The 19,633-nt window shown below is 46.4% G+C and overlaps 1 protein-coding gene across 1 annotated transcript in view; it reads left to right on the top strand.

The window, feature by feature from the left end:
- Positions 1–18,844, top strand: part of LOC119178238 (progranulin) — a 102,385-nt gene extending 83,541 nt beyond the window's left edge. The window contains exons 6-7 of the mRNA XM_037429432.2: positions 6,892–7,182; positions 18,596–18,844. Of these exons, the coding sequence (XP_037285329.2) occupies positions 6,892–7,182; positions 18,596–18,750 (446 nt within the window). The 3' untranslated portion in view covers positions 18,751–18,844. The remainder of the gene's footprint in view (positions 1–6,891; positions 7,183–18,595) is intronic.
- Positions 18,845–19,633: the final 789 nt, after the last annotated feature.

Raw genomic sequence — 19,633 nt, forward strand, 5'->3', positions numbered from 1 at the left:
CGCCCGTGCGTCTTCCGCCCTCCCCCTCCCTGTTCTACGGCAGCGCTGCGACTAGTGGCAAGAGTGTGTGTGTATGTGCAAGCCTGTGTTGTGCCTTTATGAACAGACATGATGGGCGGTACTTCATTGAGAGGAACTGCCACATCACCATTGGTCAGCATTGTTTTATATAGTGATCCCCAACCTAGGGACCTAGGGAACGGGGGTCAACAAAAAGGGCGTGGAGTGCCTCGCCCAAAGTTCTTCTCTTCTCTTCTGTCATCTCGACAACTCCCTGTAAAGATGTAAATAAATCCGTTAAGTTTGCTCAAAGCTCTCCCCTGGTCCTTGGCTCGACGGAGCGACGGCGATCGGCCCCGCTACCCGCAGACAGCGGTCGCCGCGACTCGCAACAACTGGATGGCAAGCGGTTGGATGTGAGCCTGGAGGACGGAGAATGAACAACACGCCGAGATCATGGAGACTGGCAGCTGTGGACTGGTGAGTGCTGGCTTTGGTTTTTTGGTTGCCAGGCTGATAAGATAGAAGTGCAATCTTTTCGCTGGTAGAGGCTACCACAGAAGCAGTTGTTTACGGAACTTCTGGGTAGAGAGTGAGCTGCACCACACTAGTTCTCTGTCATGGATTTGAGGCGTTTGTTGAAGAATCAGCTCCTGATTCTGGGGGAGGAGCTGGGAGCAGAAGTAAATGCGGGGATGAAGAAAGACGCAATTGTTAGCGCTATCGATGGCTTGAATCTGAGCAGTGAAGATATTAAAGAAATGTGGAGCGAGATTCAAAAGCGTGAGGAACAGGAACGCCAAGAAAGGCGTGAGGAACAGGAGCGTCAGCTAAGGCAAAAAGAAATGGATATAGAACAGTTGCGACTCGAAGTGGAAATGAGGAAGATGGCAGGGGTCCAAGGAGTGGAGGTAGAAGGCAGACAAAATCTTTGTGATTTATCTAAACAACTGCAACCCTTCAAAACAGGGCAAGATGTGGGCCTCTTTCTTGTGAACTTTGAGAGAACCTGCGAACAATCAAAGCTTGGTCGTAGCACATGGGCTCGACATTTGTTAAGTTTGCTGCCATGTGAAGCAGCGGATGTAACCGCGCGGCTTCCGGTGGAGGATGCGGACAACTACGACAAAGTGAAGGATAGCCTTCTAAAGAGGTTCCGACTTTCGCCAGACGCGTTCCGCCAGCGGTTTCGCAATCTGACAAAGAAGCAGGGCAGCACGTATTCTGATTTTGCCTACGAGTTGAAGGTCAACTTAATAGAATGGATGAAAGGAGCCAACGCTTTTGGGAACTTCGAAATGGCTCTTGAAGAAGTGGCTCTCGAACAGTTTTTTTCAAAACTTTCCGAGCCAATGAAGCTCTGGATCCAAGATAGAACCGGCGTAAAAACAATACAGGCAGCGGCCGACTTTGCTGACGAGTACGCGTCACGCCGGGGAGAAAGAGACGAGGTTCCTCCAACAAAAGCGGGAGATAAAGGGAAACCTTGGACGGCGAAGCAGGGAGCTGGCGCAGGTACGACTGCACAGAAAAAGACAGACTTCGCTGCAAGTGGTCAAGGATCACAAAACAAACAGGGGGGAAAGGTTTCGGGGGATTCTTCTAAAAAGAGTCCTTTTGAGGCTCGGAAACCACCTACTTGCTACAAATGTATGGAGGAAGGGCATATTGCCGTTGGTTGTCGTAGGCCCAGGCCAGCCTTTTCGTACACTTCTGACTCAGCCACTAGCGAGGAGCTTCTTAGTCCGTACCTTTTTAACCTAACGGTGAACGGAAAGCCGTGCCGCGTCTTACGAGACAGTGGGGCAACCATGGATCTGGTGCACCCGGACTATGTGGCACAAGCAGACTACAACGGCAAGTGTGCATGGATTAAACCAGTTTTGGAGGATGGAAGCATTTGTCTTCCGGTAGCTCGAGTAATTCTGACAGGACCGTTCGGAGAAGTGGAGACGGAAGCGGCGGTGTCAGACAAGCTGCCCCCGCAGTACCCCTATTTGTTCTCGAATCGGACCGACCGTCTGCTGAGAGAACAAGGGAAAAGTTTTCACGAGGGAACAGTACAAGCCTTGACACGAGCGAAAGCACGAGCGTTAGCAGCCGAACTAGAGCGGCAGGAACCGAGTTTTACCGGAAGTCCCGCAACACCAGCTATAGTCAGCGCAGTTGAGCCTGGTATCCCGTCGCCTACTGAAAAAGAAAGAGAGGGGTCAGAGAAGCAGACTTGCACTGATACAGCGGAAAGGGAATCGGAGGAGGGGCTGCTCGCGTTGCCGGTATCAAAAGCACTAAGCAATGTACTGGGGAAAGTGACAAGAGACGAGCTCATCGAGCAGCAAAAAAGCGATCCTAGCCTTAAGGAGATTTGGAACATCGTCAGGGAAGGGGTGGCGAGGAAGAATGTCAGTTTTCCTGTCAAAGATGGCATCTTGTACCGCCACTACCGGACTGCAAAAGGTCGCACGTTCGACCAGATTGTAGTGCCGGCTAAGTATCGGTCTGACATTGTGGATCTCTGTCACGGAGTTGGTTGGTCGGGGCATTTAGGAGCTCGGAAGACCAAAAATAGGCTCCTAACGGAGTTTTATTGGCCAGGATGCTTCAAAGAAGTTGAGAAGCACGTAAGAGCGTGTGACACCTGCCAGAGAGTGGGAAAACCGCACGAGAAGGGAAAGGCACCACTTAAGCTTGTTCCGCTCATTTCGGAGCCATTTCGCCGGCTGGTAATAGACGTTGTGGGACCACTCCCAGTGACAAAGTCAGGCTACCGGTATTTGCTTACCGCCCTTTGTCCAGCAACCAAATTTCCTGAGGCGATCCCAATGAAGGAGCAAAGCTCCGTAGAGGTAGTCAACGCCCTACTGTCTATTTTTTCGAGAGTGGGCTTTCCTCAGGAGATACAGTGCGACCAGGGCTCAGTATTCACCAGCGTTCTCACTACGGGATTCCTGGAAAAGTGTGGAATGAAAATAATCCACAGTTCCGTGTACCACCCGCAGTCCAATAGTGTAGAGCGGTGTCATTCCGTGATGAAACGAGTTCTGCGAGCCCTTATCTTTGAAAGGAAGTGTCAGTGGGATGCTTGTCTTCCGGCAATGCTGTTTGCGCTGAGATCGGTCACTCATGAAGCGACGGGTTTCAGCCCCGCGGAGCTGGTTTACGGACGGACGCTCAGGTCTCCACTGCGACTTTTGCGCGAAACCTGGGAGTCGAAGAGTGCCGACCCTACGGTGGTCGAGTACATTCTGGAATTGCTGGAAAGGCTGTGGTGTGCTCGCGACATTGCTGAGGCGAACATGAGAGAGGCGCAAAGTAGAGCCAAGAGCTACTACGATCGAAACGCGAAACTGAGAGCTTATCAGGAAGGCGATCAGGTAATGGTCTTGCGCCCCTCACGAGCAAATAAGCTGGAGATTCAATGGGAGGGGCCCCTTCGGGTTGTGAAAAAGCTCTCGGACACAAATTACGCACTGGAACGTAAAGGAAGACGCCGAGATGTTGTCATTTACCACCACAATTTAATGAAGAGCTATGTGGGAGAAGTGCAGAAAGTGAACTTGGCTCTTAACAGCACAGAGGAGCTAGCACCTGAAATTCCAGGCTTGGTGGGGGTTGAAAGATCAATGGATGTTACCGATGTCATGAAAGCCGTAGCACCGGCCGAGGGCTTGACTGAGAAGCAGATAGTCGACTTACGCAACTTATTGTCAGAACACATCACTGTTTTCTCAGAAAGGCCAGGGCGAACTGAGGTTATCACTCATGACATTGAGCTAACTTCTGACACCACTGTGAAGTCGAGGCCGTATAGACTAGCCCCGCGACAGCAGGAGATCTTGAAAAAAGAAGTAGATCGAATGCTCGAGCTTAAGCTTATCGAACCTTGCGAAAGCACCTGCACGTCCCCTATGATTCTCGTTGAGGTTACGGGAAAGGATCCACGGCCTTGCGTGGATTACCGCAAACTTAACGCGATCACGAAGGACCAAACCTATCCTATACCCAACGTAGAGGAGCTGGTGGAAAAAGTGAGCGCCGCTAAATACGTCTCGACTTTGGACTTAGTGAGAGGCTATTGGCAAGTTCCAATGACTAAACGAGCTAGTGAATATGCGGCCTTTGTGGCGCCGACGGGCACATTTAGGCCCCTAGTTCTGAGCTTTGGCCTTAAGAACGCCCCCTTTTGCTTTTCAAGGCTAATGAACCGAGTTCTGCAGGGCGCTGAAGGCTATGCTGTTCCCTACTTAGACGACATCGCTATTTATTCCAACACATGGGAAGATCACCTGTACCATCTTAGCGATGTCCTTAGACGTTTGACGCACGCTGGACTGACGGTGAAGCCTGCTAAGTGCCAGCTAGCTCGCGCCGAAGTACGGTACCTAGGGCACGTGGTAGGGCAGGGCAGGAGGCGACCTGATGAGTTGAAAGTAGAGGCGGTTAGCGAGTTCCCGCAACCAGAAAGCAAGACGGCTATCCGCTCCTTTTTAGGCCTGACAGGGTATTATCAGCGCTACATCCCTCATTACTCGGAGGTAGCCGCTCCGTTAACGGATGCACTGCGCAAGAATGCTCCCGAAAAGGTAGTTTGGAGTGCGGAAATGGAGGGCGCCTTCCAGGGACTCAAAGCGGCTCTTGTTAGCTCACCCGTACTGCATGCACCGAACTATGATCGTCCCTTTATTGTGCAGTGCGATGCCAGCAACAGAGGCTTAGGAGTAATACTGTGCCAGGAGGATGAGAACGGGAACGAGCACCCTGTGTTGTACGCCAGCAGGAAACTCTCTGTTCGTGAGGAGGCCTACAGTGCTTCGGAAAAAGAATGTGCCTGCATTGTGTGGGCTACCCAAAAATTAGCCTGCTACCTCTACGGAACTTCTTTTGTCTTCGTCACTGACCACTGCCCACTGACATGGCTATCGCAAATGTCGGGAAAGAATCCACGACTACTACGTTGGAGCCTTGCGCTTCAGGAGCTTAACTTCACTGTGAAGTATAAGAAGGGTTCCGCAAACGCCAATGTTGACACATTAAGCAGAGCTTTTTAGCTTTTATTTTGCTTTTGCTTTCTTTTGTGTTCAGTTGAGGGGCGTTTTTCCATAATGATTTAAGGGGTAATTGGAGAAATCGAAATTTTTTAGCTATGGGCAAGAGTATTAGTGTGGTTGCCAAAAAAAAAAAAAGGCGTAGGTGCAATGTGGCGCATTTGAAAGACCGGCCTGGTTGCCGAAAACTCATTGCCGGCGCTTGCTTGTTCTAGCGGTGGGTCTTTGTGGTTTAAATGGTGTTGGGAGACTGCGGTTACTGTGATCTCTCCCGTCGAGCAGCTGATACTACCCGACGTCCGAGATCTTCCCGTCGGCGGAGGAGCTGTAGCGATCGGGCTATGCCTTGACCCAGCGAGTCATTTGCCACGCCGGATTAGTGCAAAAAGGACAGTCTCGCCACGTCTGGACGGAGGAAGCAACAGAGGCCGGCCCCACGAGACGTCGCCTGCTGATTGACAGCGGCGCCAGCGGAATGGAATGTCGCCAAAGAGGCTTTTGAAGCCGCCACTCTATCTCCCGCCTGGGCCAGTCACGCATCGTTAGCGCGTTAACCGGCAGACGACGACGGCGCTGGTCAAAGGGCTCTCCCCAGAGAATTCCACGAACCTGGCTCCTCTCAAAAGGTCGCTCTAAGATCTCCTCGTGGGAACGCAGCCTGCGGCCGGCATCAAAGGGGTCGAGGCGCCCGTGCGTCTTCCGCCCTCCCCCTCCCTGTTCTACGGCAGCGCTGCGACTAGTGGCAAGAGTGTGTGTGTATGTGCAAGCCTGTGTTGTGCCTTTATGAACAGACATGATGGGCGGTACTTCATTGAGAGGAACTGCCACATCACCATTGGTCAGCATTGTTTTATATAGTGATCCCCAACCTAGGGACCTAGGGAACGGGGGTCAACAAAAAGGGCGTGGAGTGCCTCGCCCAAAGTTCTTCTCTTCTCTTCTGTCATCTCGACAACTCCCTGTAAAGATGTAAATAAATCCGTTAAGTTTGCTCAAAGCTCTCCCCTGGTCCTTGGCTCGACGGAGCGACGGCGATCGGCCCCGCTACCCGCAGACAGCGGTCGCCGCGACTCGCAACAGCAGGCAGGCAGGCAGGCAGGCAGGCAGGCAGGCGGGCGGGCGGGCGGGCGGGCGGGCCGGCAGGCAGGCAGATCGCTCGGACGCATGTTCGTTTTTTGCGTGCCTGGCCGCCTGTGGGCAGCCCGGGACCGTCCGAACGATTTCTTTCGGGCAGCTGGCAGCCGACAGCGTGGGGCGCATGCAAGTGCGGCCATCTTAAAGTTAGACACGGAAATTTTTGACGTGCTCTTGCTCTCTTTTTGTTTTTCTGTCTGCTTCTCGCATGTTTCTGAATTTCGCATTGTTTGCGCACCCAGTTCTTGTCATCGGTGTTCTGAGCCACGTCAAGGATGTGTGTATTCCCTAAGGTCGGGCAAACACGCGTCATACTCGCTAGGAGAAACAGTGGTGGAACGATCGCGCCGGTCTATGATGCACACGTGCTCGAGTAGTTCACTTACATTGAGTTGCATCACAACAGAAATAGGCATAGTTCACTACCTAACTGCTATTTAATGGAATCGGGTCGGCGTTGTGGCCTGTGTCACAGCTATGGAAGGAGCAGACGGCATAACCCGGCATAGCAGACGCCACAGCGGATGCAGCCAGCATCAAGCGCGCAGATGGCACGAGGCCGCTCGGGTTGGCTCGGGACATTTAGTTCACGAGCATCTGACATAGGCGCTATGAGCCATGGCGTCCGCGGGCCTCCGGATGAAGCTCACAGATAGATAGATAGTGTATGCGATAGATAGATAGTGTATGCGTGTTGTTTCTTCACTCACAGCACCGTGGATTCAGTGTCCGGACGGTACCTACTGTCACCAGAACTCGACGTGCTGTCCCGCCCATTCTTCGTTATTGGCGGCTTCTTCAGCCATCCTCCAGTACACCTGCTGTCCTCACGAGCACGCCCAGTGCTGCGACGACGGGGAGCACTGCTGTCCGCGCGGCACACAATGCGCGCAATTCGAACAGCGCGAAGGTCATCGGTGCCATTGGCTGGACGACGAACCAGGACGCACTGTTCTGGCCTCCAAGAAGTACCCGAGTCTGAAAAGTTTACCCGGGGATACGTGTGAGTAGTGAAAATAGGCTCATTTGAATAAACTTTCAGCACGCGTCGCATCGCTTAAACGGTACCGCAACAATATTGAGAAAAGTTTGCGCACGTTGTCATTTGAAAAGAAAATGAAATGACGTCGGCTTTTTCATTCTCACCACATACGCGGTTGTGAACGAGCTTGCGTATTTAGTGAGGCATCTGAAAGTCTCACTGTGTAAACTGCCAAGGAGACCTCAAGATATGAGTACATATATGTGAGAGTATCACAGCAGCAATAATTGAAAGTGCGAGCTTGGAAATGACGAAGACTTAGAGTTTTCAGATATTAAGTAATGACAAAGGGTAAACAATAAATTGACTGGTAAAACACTGTTTTACACATATTTCGCAATGAACACTGTGAAGCGGAAACGTTTACCATATATATATATATATATATATATATATATATATATATATATATATATATATATATATATATATATATATATATATATATATATATATATATATATATATATATATATATATATATATATATATATATATATATGGGTGATTCCACGATTTTGCATTCGCACTGTGGATACTTGCGCGCAGGTATCCACAGTGCGAATGCAAAACTGAAGTATAGTACGTTAAAATGAATTTCACTATGTTTTTGTCTATAAAATTACGGGAGGCGTAATCTTTGTCCCTTCTTTGAACCATATGATCTAAAGCATTGCCTCTGATATGCGGCGCTTAGCAATTCATCTGTAGAGCAAACGACGGCTGACAACTAGCCCTAAAGCGTGTTCTTCCGTCTAATGCGGCAGTCTTCGTGCCCCAAATGATAAAAATTTGTTATGAATCGTTTATGAACTCATCCAACAATCAATTCTCTTACCCAACGTGTTGCAAACACATGGCCGTCACAGCAGCTCCATCTGTGTGTCAGTAATGGAGAGGCACCACATATTAGAAGTCTCAGTGCTCTAAGTATAAGAGTGAATTCAGATACTGTAGAACACCGTGTTCAAAATAGTTACTCCTATCTGCTAAAACAGCCTTTCTTCACCAAATGCGGTCACGTTTACTCGCGTTTGAAACTCATTGCCGCTTTTCCGTTCCGATTTCTAGATTTCTCAACTTATCAGCGCATTCTCGAAAAGCTCTGAGTTGTACCACGAATATTGTCACTAAAAACAAAATAATGCAAGATGTTTTTCTATACTACTGTATGATACCCTTCGGTTGTCTATTTACGAGATTTTAAGAAAAATCGAAGATGAGATTTTCTTATTATTCGAATTTCAGTGGAATACACTTTTGCCAATATGAGAACTTTGAGGCAATATATAAAAATTTACAATTGCCCTACGGCAGCAATAATTTATGTACCTAATAAACATGCTATGTCCTTGAAGCGTGTAAAGTTTGAAAACGCTGCTTGCATTACTTTCGGAGAAAAATAATAGGGAATACTTAACTTAATTTACACTGTCGCAAAATTAGACATATTTAAAAGCTATTTTCTTAAGGTCTACAAACTTGAAACCGTACGAATTCAATCTTCATTAGACATGCATTTCAGGTAAAAAATATCTTCCTTGAAATAAATTTATTTGTCTTTTTATAGCATCTGCAATTTTCGAAAATGACAGGTGACGAAATTGGTGCCTCTGTGTTGGTGGAGTTTGATATTTTTTTTCTCGTAAGTTATGCCGTTGATCATAAAACAATGTTGACTTTCGGGCTACCTGGTGAGAGGTGCACGAAATATAGAATACTCAATGAAATCTCAAATTTCAACTTTTGGACCCGTGTCGATCTCTCGTGAAATCACCCATATATATATATATATATATATATATATATATATATATATATATATATATATATATATATATATATATATATATGTGTGTGTGTGTGTGTGTGTGTGTGTGTGTGCAGAAGAATAACTTCGGTTGTCGCAAGGTTATAAATATGAAAGTAGATGCGCTCTCACATAACAACTGTTTATTGTGCCGACGTTTCGACGGGAACCCCGTCTTTTTCAAGGCATAATATATATATATATTCTTGCTGTTTACACCTGTGTGCAATGTTATGATCTTTGGCCCTCCTGCTGGGGCCCTTAAATGGGCCTGCAGTAATTTGTTAATATATATATATATATATATATATATATATATATATATATATATATATATATATATATATATATATATATATATATATATATATATATATATATATGCATGGTGATAGAGTGCCATAGCGTTGCAAATAGTCAAGTAGATCTTCTGTGAGCAGTCACAAAGTGGTTTATTTCGACGTTTCAGCCAGAGTCTGGCCTTCATCAGGATTGAGGGTACAGTTTGTTGGTGCTCAGATTTATACAATCTTAAATGATAGAAGGTACGCGAAAAAAAAAAAGAAAAGAGAGGGGAGAAGAAGAAGGAAAGAAGAAAAGAAAGAAAATAAACGCAATGAGAACATGAGCTGGACTGCCCCTTCCACTCCCTTTCTTTTTCCCTTCCATATCCCTCCTCTTTTTTTATTTTTCCTTCATTTTTTTTCTGACGTTCACTCTTATGATGTGCGCGGTCTGCGTATTCTTTTTTTTTTCAAAAACGTATTGTTTTTTCAAAAATGCCGTCTGGTCGGCGCTGCATGGCTCTTGTGGTTCGGCGTGGGGAAAAAGAGCTTTTTTAAGAAGTTTAAGCCTTTAACTACTCACCGCCTCATGGACATCTTGTTGTTGAAAGAGGAGCACCGCGTATTATCGCAGAGGCTGGCAAGCGGGTGGAATGTCTATTATTGCCTGCTTCTAGATTACGCATGCATTAGGGGCTTCTCAATTGTGCACAGGGTTGCTTTTGGGCATGTCATGGTTGGCATGACAAGCCCAACACGATTACAAAATGCAATACTTAGCGAAATGTGAACTTCCGTAGTTTCATCTGAATTAACAAAAGAGAAGTTTATTACACAAAATTCTATCATTAGCATTTGCTTCTGTTAACGAGGTTATCATTATCAGATTATAAATCGTCTCAAAATATCTCGTGGTGAAAGAGACCAAATGCGATCAGTGAGATCTGACGATCTTCGGTTGGATGGGTAGGATGCAAAGATATCAATGGAAACGTAAAGTAGTCCACGAATGAGCACCGAAATTGTATTCAGAATGCTCATGTCGTTTTAGATCTTATGCGTAAGCATTGATTCGGGCAAATGTTGATAGTACGACAAATTTCTTTCATTGGTAGTTATGGAGTGGAGCCAGAAAGCTCTAAATAAATTTATCATATGTATCTGTCCAGAAAGACTCCCACTACTTGTTCTTCTGACCGTTTCGTCACTGCTCATGTACACAGTGTCTGGGAACAGGTAATAAAGCAAAAAACAGGTTTGCTTTTTAAAGGGCCACTCACCAGGGCCCATATTAAATACACCATGAAAGTTGTTGGGCGTACGATGAGAAGCATTTTGCCGCAAGAATTTTTTGTCATCGATGTCACCTGTCCTATTTGCACTTTATCTAGAACCACTGTGCTTAAGCATAAAGCAGTCGAGTTGCATTCATGGCTTCAGTATATTAGGCAGTAAAGTTAAAGTATTAGCTCATGCAGAGGATGTCGCACTTTTTGCACAGATAAGCCAAGTGTCGAAAATGTGGTATATACTATTGAAAAGTTTGGCGTAGTATCAGGAGCTCGTTTATATGCCTCTAAAAGTTTAGGACTGTGGTTTGGATTGTGGGGTAGGACACCGAACCACTTTGCAGGGATTATTTGCACAAGAACTCTTCCAACATACCTTGGTGTACTATCGCATGCAAATAGATTGAGTACGCATTACTGGAAAAAATGTGTCCCTAAGCTTGAACGACAGGCTCAGACATTTGTTCCCTATCGACTTTCAATCTTTGGGATAGCTGAAGCTTGCAACTCTTTCTTAGCAACAAAGCTTTACTATTCATTGCAACTTATTCATTGCGCAATATTCTATGTACAACGCTTTCATCGCATTTTCGCTACTTTCATATGGTCTTCAAATTTTGAGCCCATACCTCGTTATGATATATTCAAGCCAGTTAGTGAAGGTGGGTTGAGATTAAAATACCTTTATCTATGGCAAATAGTGTCACGATTCTTCTTTTTTCGAGACAATTCCCATCCTGTAATCCGTTCCTTTTGCTGGTTACGCTTGTTGATTGCTTACAAGATTTAATGGTTTCATCAAACTTCTCGGAACGCCCATGCTTGTGGGGATTCATGCAGGAAGTTTACCTCGCAGTTCAGTTCCTTAAAGCTCGCTTTTCTGTAGAATACCTGTACACAGTATCGCGCAAGGTGCTGTATAAGGATCTGCTGAGTACACTCTTCCAACCTCTGTTGTACCGCTCACTGTACTCCAATCTTCCAGGCCATGATGTGTTCAAGTGCGTGCACAAATTGTAAATTCTACCTAATTCAAAAACATTCTTCTATAAACTCCACTCTGAAACATCGGCGGTAAACACATGGTTAAAAAGAAAGGGTATTTTTATTCCGTCTGTTAACTGCCGGCTATGTGATGTGCCGGAAACGATTGAACATTGCTTTGTTAGCTGCAAAGATGCCATACTGTTTTGGGATGTCCTTGAGCGAGCCCTAAAAACATTTTGTTTATATTTCTCACACACTAAGTTATCTTCTACCAGGAGCGCTTCATGAAGTACCATATGAAAAGTTTTTCCTCATGGGTATGCACATCTTGGGGAAGACACGAAAGCAAGACCGCAAAACAGAGCCCACCACCTTTTCAAGCACAGACATCATTCAAATGGCTATTCACCTTAAAAATATTTACGAAGAGCTACACTTTAGACCGGACTGGTGCTCCATCTTAGAGAGCTGTTTCACCTCACCCCTTTTTCGTTTGCATAACACGATGTGAAGAACTCTCCATGTGAGCCCGCAGGGGCGCCTGCGCAAGTAGGCGTTTGGAGTGTAGCGACACCACGGACCCGAGCTAACGGGGGCGTTTTGACTCCCTCCCACGCCTAGCCGTGCGTGGCTTTGCCGTGTCCGGGGAAAAGGGGATCCTGGGGGTTGAGCTGACGCTGGGTGATTGGACCTTTAAGGCCCCCCGGCAGAAGCAACACACCCCTTTGGCCCCAGCTTCACGTAGACGGCACCCCTGGGCTGACCCACCCAGGGGAAATCGGCAGTCGCCTTTTCCTATCTCTCTCTTCCTACATCTTCGTCTTTATCTGTCACTTTTTATCTGTCCTGTCATCTTCTCTTTTCCGTTTACTTCCGAATTTCCTGGCGGCGAGGGTTAACCCTGTGTAGTTACCCAACCTTGGGTAGTTATATTCGGTTATAGCGGCGATGCATGGCTGGCGTCTCCAAGTGTTCACTATTCAACCTTGTAGCGTCCCCTTGTTGGGCTCGGGGGTGGGTGGCCACCATCGCCACCGAATTTAAAATGCTTCTTATGGAAAACCATTTCCTGCACTCCCTGATCGCCGCCTGAAAAGGTGGCGCACCGATGACAGCTTCTTTACTGCACAGCCTAAACAGACCTTCCCCAAGTACCATGTAATCCACAGTCAAAATGAAAAGAAAACAGTTCGATCTATTTCACCATTTATTGTCTCGAAAACGCTCACAGATGCAATTGGCCCTGGCTATAAAGTAACTAAGATGGGGAATGGCAATCTCCTTCTAGAAGTTCGCGACAAGACTCAGTACGACAAGCTCACAAAACTCGTTTCATTTGATAACATCCCAATATCAGTGGGCCCACATAGGTCGATGAACACAGTGCGTGGTGTCATATCTGATGATGACCTCCTCGAGCTTTCTGAAAGTGAATTGCTCGAAGGCTGGCAAGAACAAAATGTAGTGAAAGCACATAGAATAATAATCAGGCGAGATAATAAACAGATCCCAACAAAGCACATCATAGTTACCTTCGGTACAAGCAACCTTCCCGACTCTATTGAAACTGGTTACTGCAATCTTCCTGTCAGACCTTAAATACCGAATCCTCGCCGATGTTTCAAGTGTTAGCGCTTCGGACACGGATCCCAAACGTGCAGAGGGCACGCTAGGTGTGCGAAGTGCGCATCTTGTGAACATGTATCCGAAAAGTGCACTTCAGAAGCCTGTTGCGCTAACTGTGAAGGAGATCACGCTGCCTACTCCCGATCATAATCTGCATGGAAAAAAGAGAAACAAATATTAGAACTTAAGGCCAAGTTCAACCTGTCATTTCAAGAGGCACGTCAACGTTTTTGTACACACAATAATTCTGAACCTTCCTTCGCCGACGTGGCGCGTCGAGGCGCCGTGCCACGTCTTTCGGCACCCGCGAGATTCACACCAAGTGTGACTGCGGTTGTGCCAGAAGCGCCTCCGGCTGGAGCAGTCTGTACTGCTTCGCCTCCTGTTCAAAAGGGCCAGCAGACTACAGAGTCTGCTGTACCTCGGATCACTGCAAGTGCAGTCAGGTCCGAAACTGCCATGAACGTGCCTGCCAAGCAGGCACCATCCACCACCTCAGAAGAGGTGATGGACACAAGCCATACTCCTCCGGTGCCCCACACGCCGAAGGAAAGGCGCAGCTCTTTGGAGCGAAGCAAGAAAGAGAAAACCCGTATTACAGGGCCCCAACAGGCCCTGTAACTTAAGGCAACGTTTCTGTCCACACAGCACTTAACTACATTAAAAATGGAGACACAAATTTTACAGTGGAACGTCAGAGGACTACTGAGAAACCTTGACGACATTCAAGAACTTTTACATTAACAGTCACCAAAAGTGCTGTGTGCACAAGAAACACACCTAAAACCCAAGATCACTAATTTTCTACGCTAGTATATCATTTTTCGAAAGGACAGGAATGAAGTCATCACGTCATCTGGTGGTGTGGCCATTATAGTAAATCAAGGGATTGCATGTACTCATCTACCACTCGAAACATCTCTTGAAGCAGTGGCTATTCGTGTAGTCCTCCTGAACAAACTCGTGACCATCTGCTCTGTCTACATACCTCCACACTATCATCTTGAAAAACGTGAATTCCAGTCCCTAATAGATCAACTTCCAGAACCTTAAATCCTCCTTGGAGATTTCAATACACATAGCAATCTATGGGGTGACTCTCGCTGCGATGCTCGAGGCCGCCTGATTGAACAGCTCCTTTTTTCTTCCGGTGCGTGCCTGCTGAATCGGAAAGAGCCAACATATTACAACATCACTAACAATACGTACTCAGCAACAGACCTCAGCATAATATCCTCATCACTCCTGCCTCTACACAAATGGGAAGTCATTAATGATCCATATGGTAGTGACCATTTTCCTATCGTTATCAGCACATCAATAACAAATACATGTCCTGCACAAGTTCCCAAATGGCTCACAGACAAAGATTATTGGGAAAAGTTTCAAAAAATGACTTTATTATTTTGGACTGACATGGCGGCATTGAGCATAGAGGATGCTGTATGGTACTTTACAGCTTTCTTGGTTGATGCAGCAACAAAATGTATTCCCCAAACATGTGGACCGTCAAGCAAACGACGAGTACCATGGTGGAATAATGAGTGCCGTGATGCTCGAAAAAAACAAAATAAAGCATGGAGGTTGCTTAGAGACTCGCCCACAGCCGACAATCTTGTAAACTTTAAGAACGTCAAGTCGCAAGCAAGGAGGACATGCCAACAGGCGAGAAGAGAAAGTTGGCACAAATTTGTATCGGGCATTAACTCATACACAGATGAGTCGAGAGTCTGGAGCATGGTTGGTAAGGTGGCAGGATGAGGAGCACATTCTCTTCCTCTAGTGAACACACAAGGGGAGAGTTTGGAAGACCAGGCAAACACTCTCGGAGCGCACTTTGAACAGGTCTCCAGCTCAACACACTATAGTGAAGCGTTCCGACGATACAAAACCGCAATAGAAAAACAGAGATTAGAGCGCAAGCCCAGAACACATGAGGCCTACAACGAACCTTTCTGTTTGGCTGAACTGCAGGCCTCACTTGCCTCCTGCAATAAATCTGCCCCAGGCCCGGACCGTGTGGCATATGAAATGTTAAAACACCTGCCCACTGAAACCCAGAAAGCTCTTCTCTCTCTGTATAATGCGATATGGTCTTCTGGCGAGCTACCCTCAGCCTGGAAGGAAGCTATCATTATCCCAATCCTAAAACAAGGCAAGGACCCGGCCTCAGTTTCCAGCTACAGGCCAATAGCATTAACCAGCTGTAGTTGCAAAGTCTTTGAAAAAATGATTAACAGGCGCCTGGTGCACTTCCTTGAAATTGGTGGCCTACTTGACCCATACCAGTGTGGGTTTCGAGAGGCTCGGTCCTCCACTGACCACCTTGTCCGTATCGAAGCACAAATTCGCGACGCTTTTGTTCATAAGCAATTTTTTCTTTCTGTGTTCCTCGATATGGAAAAGGCATATGACACTGCATGGCGCTTTGGCATATTGCGAGACCTGTCACATTTAGGTGTGCGGGGTAGAATGCTGACAGTTATCGAAAGCTACCTGTCCAACCGTACATTCCGTGTCCAAGTTGGCACTGTCTTATCTCGAGTATTTGTCCAAGAAACAGGAGTGCCACAAGGAGGTGTATTGAGCTGCAACTTTTCAAAGTTAAAATGAATTCCTTGCACCTGTCTCTCCCACGAAATACTTTTTACTGCATATATGTCGATGATGTGCAGATTGGTTACAAATCGTGCAACATTTCAATGTGCCAACGTCAAGTTCAACTAGGGTTGAACAAGGTATTCCAATGGGCAAACGAGAATGGCTTTGTACTCAACGCGCAAAAGAGCACTTGTGTCTTGTTCAGCCGAAAGAGGGGCCTCCATCCTGACCCCGACATTGACCTGCATGGTCAACCTCTGTCAGTGAAGACCGAGCACAAGTTTCTTGGTCTCATATTAGACACTAAGCTAACCTTCATCCCACACATCAAGTATTTAAGGAACAGGTGCTTAAAAACAATGAACATTTTGAAAGTGTTGTCACACACTACAAGGGGTAGTGACAGGAAATGTTAAATTAACTTATATAAAAGCCTCGTACGCACACGCCTAGATTACGGTGCTATAATCTATCAGTCGGCAACACCATCAGCCTTGAAAATTCTCGACCCTGTCCACCATCTAGGCATTCGCCTCTCTACGGGTGCTTTCCGCACCAGCCCTGTGGAGAGCCTGTACGTGGATTCGAATGAACGGTCGCTCCACCTACAAAGATGTTCCCTGTCTTTTTTGTACTTTTTGAAGGTGAAGGCAGGCAAGAAACATCCTTCCCATTTCACAATTAAACAATTAATGATTTGTCTTGTTCTGGCTTGTTCGAGAACCGTCCTTCGTTTAGGCAGCCCTGCGAGCTGCGTGTAAAGAGCCTGGCCGAAGAAACAGGTGTGCCTCTTCTTGAACCCATTTTGATGGCTCCTGCAACATATCTGCCACCGTGGTAGTGGCAGCTTATAGACTGTGATGTTTCTATTGTTGATGTCACAAAGCACGCACCACTTGCACACATACAGACATATTTTTTAGAACTACAACATAAATGCACATGCCCTGAGTTCTTTACTGATGCGTCAAAGTCAAACACTTCTGTGTCATATGCAGCGGTAGGCCAATCCTTTTCCGAGGCCGGCATTCTTTATCCTAATGCAAGCATTTTCACAGGAGAAGCTTATGCAATACTGGCGGTCGTAAAACACATTAAACAGATAAAATTACAAAAGGCGGTAATATACACAGATTCCCTAAGCGTGGTCAAAGCCCTGAAAACTCCTAAAAACACAAGAACCCCGTGCTGGTGTCACTCTACTCACTTCTGTGCACACTCTACACATCAAAACAGCATGTCGTTGTCTGCTGGGTTCCAGGGCACCGTGAAATACAAGGGAACGTTTTGGCCGACAATCTGGCTGCTTGCGCCAACGTCACTACTGCGAATGCATCAACACCAGTCCCTGCACTTGACTTAAAACCTTTTATAAAACGAAAGCTCAGGGGGTATTGGCAGAGCATGTGGGATAAACACACAGATAATGAACTCCATGCTATTAAGCCGCAACTAGGTTATTGGCCGCCACTATCAAAATCACGACACACAGAAGTAATACTAACAAGGCTTAGAACAGGACATACACATTCTACACATTCATTTCTCCTGTTTACCGGTGATTCACCATATTGTGAGAGATGTGGAGAGCCCCTTACGGTTCTCCACATTCTCGTCCAGTGCAATGAGCTGGATGCTCTAAGGAAAAAGCACTTTTTATGGCCCTACCGACAGCAGCTCCCTCTACATCCTGGGATGCTCATCGGTAGGGATCCGCTTTTTAAACTGCAAACACTTTTTACGTTTTTAAAAGATGTGCAAAGCTTTCACCCGATATTTCTAGGTCATCCGTAGCACGACCCCTATAGAGTGGTCGTGGCTGCGGTGACTACATCTTCATCATGGTTTTATTAACTTGACATTTTGCCATCCGCTATCACTACACATATGTCACGCCACTCTCATGATTTTATTACTTTCATGTTTTAACCCGCGTTAGAGCGAGGAATTTTAAGGCCCCTTTACAGCCACGCACAATATCATTGTTCATATCTGTAGTCAATTGAAATGGCGCTCTTTGGCCATCAATTGCTCTTCTCCACTAAAAACTACTCATCATCGAACTCTCCATGTGAGGAACTCACGCTGTGTTAGTCATTGAGTGTTTATGAGTAACGCTTGAGCGCTTATTCTCGCGATTTTTGCCCCGCCGCGGTGGTCTAGTGGCTAAGGTACTCGGCTGCTGACCCGCAGGTCGCGGGTTCAAATACCGGCTGCGGCGGCTGCATTTCCGATGGAGGCGGAAATGTTGTAGGCCCGTGTACTCAGATTTGGGTGCACGTTAAAGAACCCCAGGTGGTCGAAATTTTCGGAGCCCTCCACTGTGGCGTCTCTCATAATCATATGGTGGTTTTGGGACGTTAAACCCCACAAATCTAATCTAATCTATTTTCGCCATTTGATTGTACTTATGTTAGCTTGATTTTGTCTTTATTACGCAAATACTTTATTAAAAAACCATGCAAAAAGCACTGAGGTGGCTCAGTGGTAGATTACGGGGCTGGCACGCAGTGGGCCCGGGTTGGAGCCCCTCTGTGTCTTTGGTACTATTTTTTGTTTCTTATTTCGTGCTAAAGTGGTTATGGACTCCGGCGACGGTGACAGAGAATCACGGTGCCACATGTGACCCGAGTTATCTTATAACAGCTTTCTATAAAAAGATTGATTTATGGTTGTGGATGATAATGATTATGATAGTGATTATGGTGTATGATGTTTTAGTGAAAGAAGATGACGGTTGTGGAATTCCTTCTCAGTGCGTTCCTCGTTTGCCGCAGACCCTTCGGTGCCGTGTCCCACGTGGATGGTGTGCAGCTCGGGCTCGTGCTGCCGCAATGAGTACGGGGCCTACCGGTGCAGTCCGTACGCGGGAGGAGTGTGCTGCACCTCGGGCATCTCGGGATGTCCGCCGAACATGGAGTGCGTCGGCTAACCGAACGCGTCTGCTTGCCTGAACCCATAAACTGCCCCAGCATGGGCAACCATTTAAGCAATATGTTATGTAATAAATACCTTTCCGGCACTTATTCTGCAACAGTGCCAAATGTTCGAATGCATCACCCACACATATAAATAAAACACCGTCTCACGTACAACCCCGACATACAAAAAAACGGGTGTTATAGTTGAATTTCGTTTCCGCTTTTGTATTACTCAGCGGAATAAGTGCGAGAAGCTGCATGTGTGACGTAGCTGCTTCCATCCGAAATAGTGCTTGCCCCTTTGTCGCTCAAAAAAAAGATGAGTGAATGCCTCTCTTATTGCAATGTTTTGAGCTAGATGCTGCTATAAACCACAATTATTCTAGCATAATATTTTCGACGAAACTCCCCATAGCTTTCATGTATCCAAATCCGGACACGCCATTGGTCGAAATAGCGGGAGTTTGCAGATTGTCGCGCTACCTTGTAATCAAAAAACTAACTAATAATATTTTTTTCTGTTGTGTCGTTGCTCCCAGATTGCACAACAGTCTGCTTAGGCCCGCAGGATTGGCCACCAGCGTGTCCGGCTTTTCGAATGCAGTTTCGCAAATGGTATGATTAAATAACTCTGACTATAAACCACTCTTCTGGAATGAGCTTTCTTGATAGCAACTATGTATCGCATGACGTGTCACATAAATGGGACATCTTGAAATTGATCCCCATGAGGTGAAAACACTCGACTACAATTATTCAGTAGTAATCAAGCTCACTGCCATAAAAATGAGCTTTTCGTGCATCAACGACGAAAAAATGCTGCTTGCCCAGTTCTATTTGATTGGTAGAGAAATAATTGACTGGCGTTACTAATGAGCATTGAGCGAGTGGTTC

Source organism: Rhipicephalus microplus, chromosome 1 (genome assembly GCF_043290135.1).
Source record: "Rhipicephalus microplus isolate Deutch F79 chromosome 1, USDA_Rmic, whole genome shotgun sequence".
NCBI classification, from domain to species: domain Eukaryota; kingdom Metazoa; phylum Arthropoda; class Arachnida; order Ixodida; family Ixodidae; genus Rhipicephalus; species Rhipicephalus microplus.